At 40.0% G+C, this 12,883-nt stretch overlaps 2 protein-coding genes and 1 long non-coding RNA gene across 3 annotated transcripts; 2 read left to right on the top strand and 1 right to left on the bottom strand.

The window, feature by feature from the left end:
- Positions 1-1,088: 1,088 nt before the first annotated feature.
- On the top strand, positions 1,089-7,855 carry LOC124995985 (B-cell receptor CD22-like). Its single transcript, XM_047568766.1, has 7 exons — positions 1,089-1,161; positions 1,356-1,739; positions 2,042-2,347; positions 6,844-7,104; positions 7,212-7,287; positions 7,453-7,492; positions 7,673-7,855. The coding sequence occupies exons 1-7, from the start codon at positions 1,089-1,091 to the stop codon at positions 7,853-7,855; spliced, it is 1,323 nt and encodes a 440-aa protein (XP_047424722.1).
- On the top strand, positions 2,445-4,139 carry LOC125024397. Its single transcript, XR_007114747.1, has 3 exons — positions 2,445-2,553; positions 2,720-2,759; positions 2,941-4,139. It is a non-coding gene; the product is annotated as an uncharacterized LOC125024397 (long non-coding RNA).
- A 746-nt stretch (positions 7,856-8,601) lies between the features above and the next one.
- Positions 8,602-9,534, bottom strand: LOC125024395 (phosphoenolpyruvate carboxykinase, cytosolic [GTP]-like). The gene is made up of 2 exons (XM_047612130.1): positions 9,323-9,534; positions 8,602-9,115 (listed from the first exon to the last, which is right to left on the bottom strand). Exons 1-2 carry the CDS (start codon positions 9,432-9,434, stop codon positions 8,745-8,747), a joined length of 483 nt encoding a protein of 160 aa, XP_047468086.1. The 5' UTR covers positions 9,435-9,534; the 3' UTR covers positions 8,602-8,744.
- Between the last annotated feature and the right edge of the window lie 3,349 nt (positions 9,535-12,883).

The following is a 12,883-nucleotide window of genomic DNA, read 5'->3' as shown; positions in this document are numbered from 1 at the left end:
GGGGAAACACAAGGTGGTGCAGACGGCAGGTAATCCAAAACAAAAGAATTAGAATCACAGCAAAAGGACAAAAACATAGCACAGTGACTTAAACATCAACACAGGGACAAAAAGCAGGGACACATGACCATAACACAACACAGGTAAGAAACACAACTACACAACAAGGAACAAAGGGAAGGCAGGGCTATATATACACAAGAGGGCTCGGGGATGACAAGACACGGGTGAAACTAATGAGGACAATCAAACCAGGAGAAACCAAGAAACAATCAGCACACAAGGAGGCACAAGAGACAGGAAATCCAAAAACTTAACAAAATAAAACAGGAAACACAAAACATGACACAGACAGACATGACAGAAACACAAGGCACGATGGACAGGAAATAAAAAACTTGACAAAATAAAACAGGAAACTCAAAACATGATCACAAAATAAAAGACAGACACAGAACCATGACACCAATACACTGGCAGTAGATCAGAGGTGAGGCTTGGATGCTCCACAGATGCTCACTTCTCATTAAAACATGTACCATCCCAACCTTGAACAGGACAGAGGAAGCTGCTTAGTTTGATGACTGTAGCTCCACATAAACTGTGATGATTGTCCATGCTGAGTCTAATTATTTTATTTATGGAGAACTCTGTCATCTGTTTGATGAATAACATTTATTTAGGAGTTAAAAATAGTTGCAAACAAAGCAAAGTTTTCACTCAAACACTCTTATTATGATGTTCTCGCATGATTAAACGTGTACATTTTCAATTTGCTGCACAACAAAGTGACGCCCTAATGAGGTCAAGCTGTTAAAACTTTCTTCCTCTTTCTCAGATCAAAGCAGGAAGGATGACGTCTTCTTAGAATAGCTATTGTACACAGTCGTTGGTTATTTGATTTGCTGCTAATCAACTACAAATTACTGGATTTTAAAACAATGTTTTTCCTTTCCTGGAGATTCATTTGGTAAGATCAATAAGAACATGTGAATTAAAAGTTATTTCTTTGAAACAACAAAAAACAGCTATGCTTTGTTTAATAGCATGTCATTGCAACATAGTTTTATCTGTTTCCAGTCTAGGAGATGAGTGTCATGGCAGCCCTGCGTGTGAACGTGGTGACAGTCAACATGTTACTGAGTGTCTTCTTTCTTTCGGGTGAGCTGTTTGTTCAGTCTCTTTTATTTGGAGACATTTCTTGAATCATTTCTAGTTGGAAATGTTTTCTCCTGACATTGTTCAAAGGGTCTACATGTAACATGCTGCAGATGAACTGGAGTTTGTGTCTCATCAACTTTCTCTTCAGACAGATTTTGATCCACATGATGTTCATCATTAGTCTGGTTTTACAGGTGTTTGGACTAAATGTGATGAGAAAACAGACCTCTTCATTACTGCACCAAAGAAGATGGAAGCACTGAGTGGATCTTGTTTGAAAATCCCATGTAACTATAGAGTGACACCAGGAACCGAGTTTGACAGCAGCAGAAAAACCTTTGGAGTGTGGATTAAAAATGACTCAAGGTTTGGAAATCATCCAGAAAATGTAGTTTTCAACAGTAGTGAGTCAGTTAACATCTATCCAATGAATATTACTGGAGACCTGAGTCAGAAAAACTGCACCACTCTGTTTTCTGATTTAAAAACAAGTCATTCAGACACATACTACTTCAGAATTGAGAACGAACCATTCAAGGCAACAGCTTCTTGTGATCATCTACAAATAACAGTTAAAGGTAAGACAGGTTTATTTGTTACATATGTGACATGTGTTTCATCTTCAGTCAACAAACTGTTACCTTTCTACACGTTATCAACAGTACAAAAAAGCAGACTGATTGAATAAAATAATGACATTTATGGACATTCAATACTGGTACAACTGTAATTGTGGGTGAATGTGTAGATGAGTCTGTGACTGTGAAACACTTTGAGAACCAATAGATTGAAAGGTTCTATATAAAAACAAGAATATTTACCATTTAATCCATTAATTAATAGTTTAGTAAACTAACGTGTGTTTGATGTGAAACCACAGATTCTCCTTGGAGACCCACAATTAACATCTCAGGTGATGTGAAGGAGAAGGAGTCTGTCACTATCACCTGCTCAGCTTTCACTCCCTGTCCACACTCCCCCCCTCAACTCACCTGGAATCTACAACAAGACCCTCACAACAAAATAGAGGAAAACACAGATGGGACCTTTACAACTAAAATCCAGGAGACCATCACTCTGTCAGACACACATGATGGAAACAACATCATCTGTTCTGTCAGATATCCTGTGAATGAAGGAAAAGACGTCAAGACAGCAGAGACACAAGAGACTTTCAGTGTTTCATGTAAGACAACCAGAGTTTGTTGTTGGATCCTGTCAGCACATGATGATTGATGGGATGTCAGCTGTTTGGGATGAATAACGTCAGTCTTCATCTTGTCAATATATCCACATTAAATCATGTCTTGTTTTAGTCTCGTTACCTTGGGAACCAGTTCTTGGAGGAATCATTGGGATCATTGTTCTCATCTGCTTGATCATCTTTGTTTGGTAAGTATCACATATCAAAGAAGCAAACATGACTCAGTTACTGTCGCTGACATTTTAGCTGCACATCCAAAAACATCTGTTTCCCATCAGTCTCAACATTTTACTGTCAAACATATGGACCCTAAAACACAGTATAGTTAAACTAACAGCCTCTTATGTTTTCCAGGTGGTTAAAGTCAAAGCATCAAAGTCAACAACAGACTCAGGTTAGTAACGACTAAACTTCTCTGTAGTCTACCTGACTCAGTGTTTAGTTACTTTATATTTTACCTCTATCAGAGCAGCCCACTCAACGTATTCAGTAAAATTAAAAGTAGTCATGTAATAAGGAAGGATTCAGGTGAAGATCTTCCTCACTAAACATCATATGTGGTTCATTTCTTCTAGAGTCAAAGAGGTGAAGATCTGGTTGTTGAAGAAGCTGCAGGTGAAACAGAAGTAGAAAACATCCATTATGGAGAGATCAACTTCTCCAAGCAGAGACGTGACCCGTCCTCTGACTCAGTGCAGGACAGTGGACAGCAGCAGGACACGGTGTACACACAGGTCAAGATCAAGAAACCAGCAAAGAGATTAACACAGACTGTTGACGACACAGATTAAGTCAAGAAAAAATGAGAACTGTGGTTTGTTTGTGTTTAGATTAAATGTGCTGCAGGTTTTATTCATGCAACTCATTTAACAACAGACAGGAAAATGTCATCCTTCATTTCAATTTCAATTATCACCACGTCCATATCTATCTGCTGACCTCACATACAGGAAATGTTGTGTGATTTGTAACATAAATCTTTGTGTTTTATTTTCTTTTGTCTGATTGTTGTTCATATATTTCCAGCTTCTCACTTTAACTCACTCCTGTTTCTGGTAACATGTTACATGCATTACACTCCAATCTTCATGAGCATAGTTTGTTGATTTTTTATTTTTTTTCTTTCATAATAGAGGTAACAGCCTTGAATGTGCAAAGTGTTTGAACCTGCAGCAAAAATAAAAAGGGAAGTTGAAATATTTCCATGTTTAACTTCATGTCCTCTGTAGTTCATTTCTTCACAGACTGTATTAACCAGCATGTCTGCATTCATTAAAATAGTGTTCAGATTAAGTGGGATCCATGTCTGTGTGAATGCATCTACGTCTTGTGTGAGAGCTCTGACTAACCAACTAATCTAAACCATAAATAATAAAACATGGAGCAGGAACAGAGCTTAGATCAGACCTGAGTTGAGATCAGTTCTGTAGTTTGGATTAAAAGTGACAGATGATGTAGTTAAAGTTTATTCAACAAGCTGTAACTGATGGTGAGTAGTGGTAGTAGTGGAGGAGGAGTGGAGAATGAGGAGCTGTGGATGCTGTGACATCAGCGAGGAGGAGGAGGCCTGGATGGATCTGACGGTGAAATGAGAAGTGAGAGCAGCAGAAAAAGGAAGTGCTTTTAAGATGACAGCAGACAAGATGATTTGTCCACAGACAGAGGTGGTGATTGGTTACAGTGAGGAAGGAGCACCATACTGTACATGTAAATAGTGTGATGTACATTTCAGGACGGTGAGGTCCCCCTGGTGGAGAGAGAAGGTGCAGCACAGACAGACAGAGTTGAGGTGCTGCTCAAATATCTTACAGTCATGTATTCATGTCCTTCAGAGGGTTTTACATCACACAATTTTGTTTTATTTCTTTGATTATTCTACAAATTTGCCTGATTCAGAAAAGCTGTATTGTTGAATTTCAGCTTCTGTTTCACTAGCAATTCCTCACAAAAACACTTGCATACTCAACCAATTTGAATCAACCTTTTAGTATCAACAACAAAAATACTTTTAAATAAAAATATGAAAATAATAAATAATAATAAATTATAAAATGCTCAATGTATTTGATAACATGAATTTCTTTTACAAGTCTAATGCAACCAGTGTAAACACATGTAAACACTATGCCCAATGAATTACAATAAACATAACACACATACCTGTACAAATCAACAGAAAAACACATAAGACGCTGCAACATGCAGTCTCCTCCACACAGCACACAGGTCTCAAGCTCCTGTTAGTAGGTAACAAAACCCTGTGGACTAGCACGTGGAAACATGTCTACTTGTAAAAAGTCTGTTTACAAAGTTCATATTCGACTGACACATTAACTGCATGTTTACAGCCTAAAACCTAACATTTATACATGCATAAAGCAAGTTTACATTGTCCAAAAACCGAAATAAGTGTTCTAAAATGAGGAGCAAAATAGTACATTACCTCCTCTCAGCTAGTCTGGCGCGAACTGAGAGAAGCACCGTTAAAGACGGCCCAAGGCCTGCGACCTTTTAAAGTGACAGTACAGGTACTAACACTTTGGTCTGAATACAACATTCAGGCATAGATATGGGCAATAAAACACATCTAAAACATATAGAAAACAATATTGATCAGGATTTGGTGACATTTTAAATGTTAACGTAAACATATAATTTCAACCTGGTTACACATGCATTCACTTCAAGATTCTAGATCACTTTACTGATCCCCACAGGGAGATATTTTGTCCAAGAATCTCAGGATAACAGGATAATAGATTAATGAGGTTCATTATGTCTTATTTTAGATCTATATTACGGGTTTTTTATCTGCAGACATAAGATTGTCAGGAGATGTTCATGTTACCTGCTTGACATTTTGACTGTGTCTCCAGTCTTCCTCATAAGCGTCATCTGACGTGTCGCTTACGTGTCATTTATCAGCTGGCCGGGCCGCAAAATGCATGCCAAAAAATATGGCATGAAGATAAGACAGCCGTAATATATAACAGGATGATCTTAAAAAATAGAAAAAGAATGAGGTAATAAGGAAGAATTACAAAAGAAATACACAGTCCAATCTACAGTATTTACCTGGAGTATGGATATGAGATATATAGATATTTTAAAATGTCTCGGCCCCAAATATTTTCAGTGTGGATCCAAAGTGTCAGTTAGAGTTGTGTATTCTGATGACTTGGATGAATGACCTCCTGAATCACTCCGTCCTACAGCTCAGTGATAGGAGCCGTTGGCTGCAGCTGCTTTCCTGTCCAGCCAGGGTGGGGTGAACAGACGACAGCATAAAGCACAGCACAGCAATCTCAACAACAGACTTGTAAAACATGTACAGCATTTCACTACATGCATGCAACAATTTTAGTCTGTGCAGAAAATGGAGCCGACTCTGTCCCTTTTTAAACAAGGCATCACAGTTCTTCGACCAGTCCAGTTTGCCATCGAGGTGGACACCCATGTACCTGTAAGTCCTAACCACCTCAATGTCAACCCCATCAATGTTGACTGGCAGGGGGTTGGACTTGGATCTGTGGAAGTCGATGACCATTTCCTTAGTCTTGGTGGTGTTCAGCTGCAAATGGTTCCGACCAGCTCCCTTTACTTGAATACAGGCCACGATGGCAGTGTCATCCAAGTTCTTCTGGACATGACAGGACCCGGAGTGGTACTGGAAGTCAGACATGTACAGGGTGAAGAGGAACACCGTGCCTTCTGGGGCCCCGGTGCTGCTCGTGATTGTTTCAGATACCCCGTTCTTCACAAACTGTGGTTGCTCGTTCAGGTAGTCCAGGAGGTAAGGAAGTCATCCACCCCCATCCTCTCCAGTTTGTTCCCCAGGATATCAGGTCTAATTGTGTTAAAAGCACGAGAGCAGTCTTCAGCTTTATGTTCTCGGAACAATTCACCTGTTGACCTCAGAGGAGCCGTGTCTACATGTACTGACAGATTCATATGTGAACATTTACATTTGACAGAACAGAAAACTTCCTCAAACTCAACAAACTCTACTCAATCAGGCAATATGACACAGCACGAGTGTGGCTGAAGAACCACAGTGAGGTTTCCACAGAGAGTGAAGTAAACTTTGTTCAAACAACAAGTGACCAACTTCCTTTATGTTCTCAGTTAATGTGGATCAGTCTGGTTTTAGTGTTCACTGTCTCACTGTTTCATCTCATCTTCTACTACTTGTCCTCACCAGGGTCGTGGGAGTTACTGGAGCCTGTCCCAGATGTCATCGGGGGAGACGCGGAGTACAGCCTGGACAGGTCACAAGTCCATCACACACAGAGACAGACAACTATTCACACTCAGACCTGTGGACAATTAAGAGTACGTCTAGAAAACCCATGAAGACACAAGGAGAACATGCAAACCTGCCTTCACTGTCTGGTTACTTTTAATCATTAAAGTTGACTAAAAATAAAATGTCAGTTGTTTCGGATGAATAAAGTCGATCTCTGTCACATTTTCCTCAGATGCTCCTAAAGACACCTCAGCATCCATCAGTCCATCAGGTTTGGTGTCAGCAGGTAGCTGGGTGAATCTGACCTGCTCCAGCAGAGCCAAGCCTCCCATCAGACACTTCACCTGGTTCAAGAACAGCAAAGATGGACCCATGGAAGTATCTGAAGGACACTCCTACAGCTTCACTGTGACTGATGGAGGAGTTTATTACTGTGTGGCCTCAAATCAACTTGGTAACCAGACGTCACTGTGGATTCATCTGAATGTTGGAGGTAAATATCATCCAGTATTTATTTTTCTATCTTCTCTCAAACACAGTCAGTCTTATATCTGGTTTCATTTTGTCAGTACATCCACATTAAATCATGTCTTTTTTTAGGTTCATTACCTTGGAAAACAGTTCTTGGAGGAATCATTGGGATCATTGTTCTCATCTGCTTGATCATCTTTGTTTGGTAAGTATCACATATCAAAGCAGCAAACATGACTCAGTTACTGTCACTGACATTTTAGCTGCACATCCAAAAACATCTGTTTCCCATCAGTCTCAACATTTTACTGTCAAACATATTGACCATAAACACAGTATAGTTAAACTAACAGCCTCTTACGTTTTCCAGGTGGTTAAAGTCAAGGCATCAAAGTCAACAACAGACTCAGGTTAGTAATGACTAAACTTCTCTGTAGTCTACCTGACTCAGTGTTTAGTTACTTTATATATTACCTCTATCAGAGCAGCCCACTCAACGTTTCAGTAAAAGTAAAAGTAGTCATGTAATAAGGAAGGATTCAGGTGAAGATCGTCCTCACTAAACATCATATGTGGTTCATTTCTTCTAGAGTCAAAGAGGTGAAGATCTGGTTGTTGAAGAAGCTGCAGGTGAAACAGAAGTAGAAAACATCCATTATGGAGAGATCGACTTCTCCAAGCAGAGACGTGACCCGTCCTCTGACTCAGTGCAGGACGGTGGACAGCAGCAGGACACGGTGTACGCACAGGTCAAGATCAAGAAACCAGCATAGAGATTAACACAGACTGTTGACGACACAGATTATCTCTATGCTGAAGTCAAGAAAAAATGAGAACGGTGTTTTGCTTGTGTAGAGATTCAATTTGACAAAATCAGTTACAGAGAAAAACATTAAGAAATGTTAGTTTTTGTAACAGTTGAATGAAGAAACCAGCTGAGAAAACATAGGAGCTGCAAACTCTGCGAGAAGAGTTTTTGTGTATCTTCTATGTGTAGTATTGTACTAGTGATTTGGTTTGAATCTGTGTAGGTGACCTGACACCGAAACAGTTGTACAAGCATAATGGGTGATATTTAATTTTAAATATTTTAGTATCATTATGTTGATAAGGAATTAATTTTGTTACGTATACTCTGCATGTGTGAGTTTCCTCTGAATGTCCTGTAGTTTATTTCTGCCCATGGTTGAGCCCAGTCTGTTAATGTGTTAACCACCATGTCAGGGTTCATCAAAATAGCTTTCAGACTTCATGTGTGAAAAACATCAGCCGAGTCATATGTCACATAATCCTGTCAGCATATCACGTCCGTTATCTACAATATGTGGAAGTATGCTGTGAATAACAGAAAAGACGTCAAGACACAAGAGACTCAGTGTTTCATGTAAGATGAGTTTGTTGGTTATTTTAAATTATTGAAAAAAAAAATGGAAAAAATACGAAAGAACCCTTGTTCATGGATTCAAAGATGTTTATTCATTGTACTGTAATAAAAACTTTGGCGTACAACTTGTATAAATACTTTGTAATCTCAGTCGCATTTATTCGTCCAACATTTCACATATTGTGTGTAAACATCGGATGAAATCATACATTTTAATCACATTACAAAAGGGTCTAAAACAATAATGCATAGTATTCCTTGGCCCCGATGGAAAACTGCTACAATGCTCTGAATAGTGTGAGGACTGTTAAAATAAGGGCACCCATATCCACCTTGCCGCCCAGACCTTTAGTGTCAATGGCGCCATCTGCTGGCAGCCAGCCGATCATGCTCTTCTTCGCCGCCTCGTCCTCCCTCTCTCTGCTGCAGCGCTTGAAGATCCACTCCAGCACGCGGTCGTTTTCACCGAAGCCGGGCCAAAGGAAGGCGCCAGATGCTGGGTCCTTTCTGAACCAGTTGACGTGGAAGATCTTGGGTAGATGAGTGGGGGCCTTACGGCTCTGCATGCTCAGCCAGTGAGCGAGGTAGTCGCCGAAGTTATAGCCAAAGAACGGATGCATGGCAAAGGGGTCGTGCATGATCACTTTGCCTGCAGGGAAAAATGAAATACTCTGTAAATGGCAGCAGCTTCCATGTGAGTAGACCAACTCTGACGTATCACGTCACAGACCAGAATATAAAGATTAGTCATTAAATAAAGACAACCTGTAATCAAACCGTTTTTAATGTATTTTATATATATATATATATATATACCTTAGATTTATCTCAGAATATCACATGAGTGTGTTTTTACCTTTATGTTCAGCAGCTGCTGTGGCCTCAGACCTCATAGCTGCTCCAACAAATACTCCATGTTGCCAGTTGAAGGACTCGTAGACCAGAGGGACTCCTGACAACATCAACATTACATCACGTTTACTGTACAGCTACTTTCTGCTGATATTAAATACTTTCAAATGTGTTGAAGAGAAATCATTATGTTGCACCAGCAAGCCGCTGTACTTTGTATCCAGCCAAAGTAACCTGTGTGTATGAAAGTCTTTTGTTACATCTTTTAACTTCTGGTTTTCATACTAATGTATGGTCAGTGTAATTTTACTTTACTCCACTCTGTCAGGCCCATCATAGAAGCTCTTTCTAATAATGTCTTTAGGCCTATTAACACAGGACTAGTTTTACCTGTGGAGCTCTAGTAACTTGTAACAAGAGTTGAGCCTGGCGTTTGAATACAATATCTATGAGTTCCGGGAGGGCTCACCCCAATCACAGATATATACACGATAGATATATCCATAGAGAACCACCACATCCTAGCCCACCTGGTCGACTGTGTCAAGTTCTGCACTGTGTTTGAGCTGGGTCTGCGAGACAAAGACGAGAGTGAGGGCTCCAACAACGCTGGTGTTTTTCGTGGCCTGGTGGACTTGGTAGCATCGCTGGATGAGGTGTTGAAGGAGCACCTAAAAACCTCCACTGTTTTAAGAGCACATCTAAAATGGTGCAAAATGAGCACCTGGAAAGCATGCTAGCAGTCATCAGGGGACACATCACTGAGGAGGTAAAGTCCACAAATTTCATTGCCATCCAAGCGGATGAGACCACGACATTTCAACACAGTGGTGCTTGTGTTGAGATACATGGACTCAAACCATGAAGTGTGGGAGTGTTTCTTTGAGTTTCTGCCTGTTGTGGATGCAACACCTGATGCTAGTGCACTTTTGGACAGACTTTTTCAGAACGTGACAGAGGGAAACTCATTGCACAAGCCTATGATGGAGCCAGTGTGATGAGGGGAGAGTGGGCTGGTGTGCAGCAAAAGGTGTGTGAGCATTTCAAAAATGTCCATTATGCGCATTGCTATGCAAACCAGCTTAATTTGATTATGTAGCAGGCCACTTCACATCCCAGCAGTGACAGTTTTCTTTTCTGACCTCGTGGTATTGCCAGTGTTTTTAACCTGTCCCCTAAACACACCAGTGTACTCTATGAGATAGTTGCATGAAGGCTGCCAAGAGCTTCATCAGCAAGGTGGAACTTCAGTACAAGTAATTTAGTCTCACTCACTCACTCACTCACTCTCTCTCTCTCTCTCTCTCTAACTCACCCACACACATGCACATAATCTTTACTGTTTATATTTTTGTTTTTATAGTTAATTTTTTCATTCAAGATTATTTGGCCACTTGCATAGATTTGTGATTCTGTGATTTCTTAATTCAGCTTTTGTTACTGTAAATAGTCCTCTGGTGTCTTTGATTAATAACAAAAATTATAAGATGTTACAATCACCTTTACCTTTCTATTTTTGCTATAATACAGATTCATTTATAATGTTTTTGTACTCTTTAGGGATTTGACTGTACTACCTATTTTATTTATTTGGATTTATACAAATTATTGTGTACTTGCAGTTTGTTTGTTTCCAATCATACTATAAATTGATATTTGTATTGATTGATACTGAGATTACAGCGCTACATACTAAATATTTTCTATTGTGCCAGTACTTTAGTGAACTATTTGTAATGAAAAACAACTTTAAGTCAATAACTGTAAATAAATACTAATGTTTTCAACTTGTATCTAGTCCCGGTCTTTATTAATGGTGAAGCAGAAATCTCTCTCTGCGTTCAAAGGAAAAACTGATTACCTGGCTACTAGTGTGCGGCAAATGTAGCTAAGGGGAAATCTTTATCTTTCAATGGTGCTTACATGTGGTGTTGGTAATGGGAATTGACCAGAAATTATATGTGACAGTTGACTTGCTACTTATTAATTTAACCACTGAATGGGTCTCTTTAGTTATCATCTGTACAATTGCACCCCCTGAGAAATTTGTCAGGAGCCACCACTGAAGCTGAGTATAGATTAAACATAGTAATTTTGGTTACATATTTTGTACATTTCATAGTTTGTAGTTCTACTCAGAGAGAGATGTTGCAGGTCTTAATTAATTTACGACCTTTATCTGCCACAGGTGATCCAGGCGCTGAGAAGTCTGGTCTTTCTTCTCTGTGGTGCCTGTTGGTGGATTACACGTAAATGGGAGAAAAGTTTTAAATCCTTGTTCGTTGGCACAGGAATGTGCTTAAAAGCTTGTTTCATGGCTTTGTTTTATGGTCTCAGAAATCTGCAAAGGAAACAACAACAGTCCTGTCCATTATGGACTGTTCAACAAAGTGACCCCTCCTGGTGGGTCAGAGGAGAAATAAAATGTTCTCCTACACTTCACTCCCTGAGGGTTGATGATACCCAGAATCTGGGGAGAAGAAATGTGGTCATGTTGTCATGTTTATGCATACATAATTGATGGCAACAATAAAATAGTATCAACAACATTTCACTGAAATGATGCGGAGGATGAAGCTCTTCTTCCCAAGAAGAGAGTTTCCCCCATAGCCACTACGCAAGGACATGATCGGCCTGATGTCTGACAGGTGAGAAATCAGTACCTTTTCTGGGTTACAAGAGTTGACCGAAGGAGCTGGAGGGGAAGAGCAGGGAGATAAAGAAAGTGAAAAACAAATGATGCAATTAACACAACTGTACCACACAACTGAATCTGTAACTTTGAGAGGACAAGTTTGCCCCAGAGTGCTCTATTCCAGCAGGGATAGGAATGGTGTCTCTCTGGCTCTTGGTAACTATGGCTGTCTTACTTACCAACTGCGAAACAGAGAATTGAAACGTTCTGCTAGAGAAAAATGAAATGCACATGTTCAGTGGCTTACAGTTAAGATGCAAAGCCAGGTCCTTACCAGTTCTCATATTTGAGAAGCTTCTTGACCATGCCATCCCTCTCCAGACCTGCCAGGGTGTTGACCGTTTCCTCCAGCATCTGCTCAATCAGCCACAGCTGGTGGCAGTGAGGGGATGGAGGCCACCTGCCCCAATGTCGCCCTGCCTGAAAGAGGACCAGGATTTAAAAAACTTCGTTTCCAACAACACAGTGAACTAATAATAGCGCCTCAACGACCGCTGAATGTGAGGTGGACGGAGAGAGACGCGGATGGAAACATGCTTTCCAAGAGGCCAAGTGCGATGCGGAAGCAATCCAGTCATGGTAAGTGTTTTATATTCTAGATATTTGAAATGGTTTCAGTCCTGAATGTCAGTGTAGGCTGTTGCCAGCGATAACATGCTGTGAATACAGTACAATTGAGTTCTGTTTAAAAGTCCTCATGATCTCTACAGGATTGGTCTTTAACTGATCACAGCAATATCACTTGCCCATAACCAACATTTTGAATTCATTATCAAAATTTTAAGCTAAATGACACCAGGTCAGATCAATGTGCCATCGCTGATAGATCTCAGATCCTGAAAAAAGAAACACATGATTTGGCTCACATGA

This window comes from Mugil cephalus, chromosome 18 (assembly GCF_022458985.1).
Source record: "Mugil cephalus isolate CIBA_MC_2020 chromosome 18, CIBA_Mcephalus_1.1, whole genome shotgun sequence".
Lineage (NCBI taxonomy): Eukaryota > Metazoa > Chordata > Actinopteri > Mugiliformes > Mugilidae > Mugil > Mugil cephalus.
The sequence above is the reverse complement of the archived record's forward strand: the minus strand, read 5'-3'. Positions and strand labels throughout refer to the sequence as shown.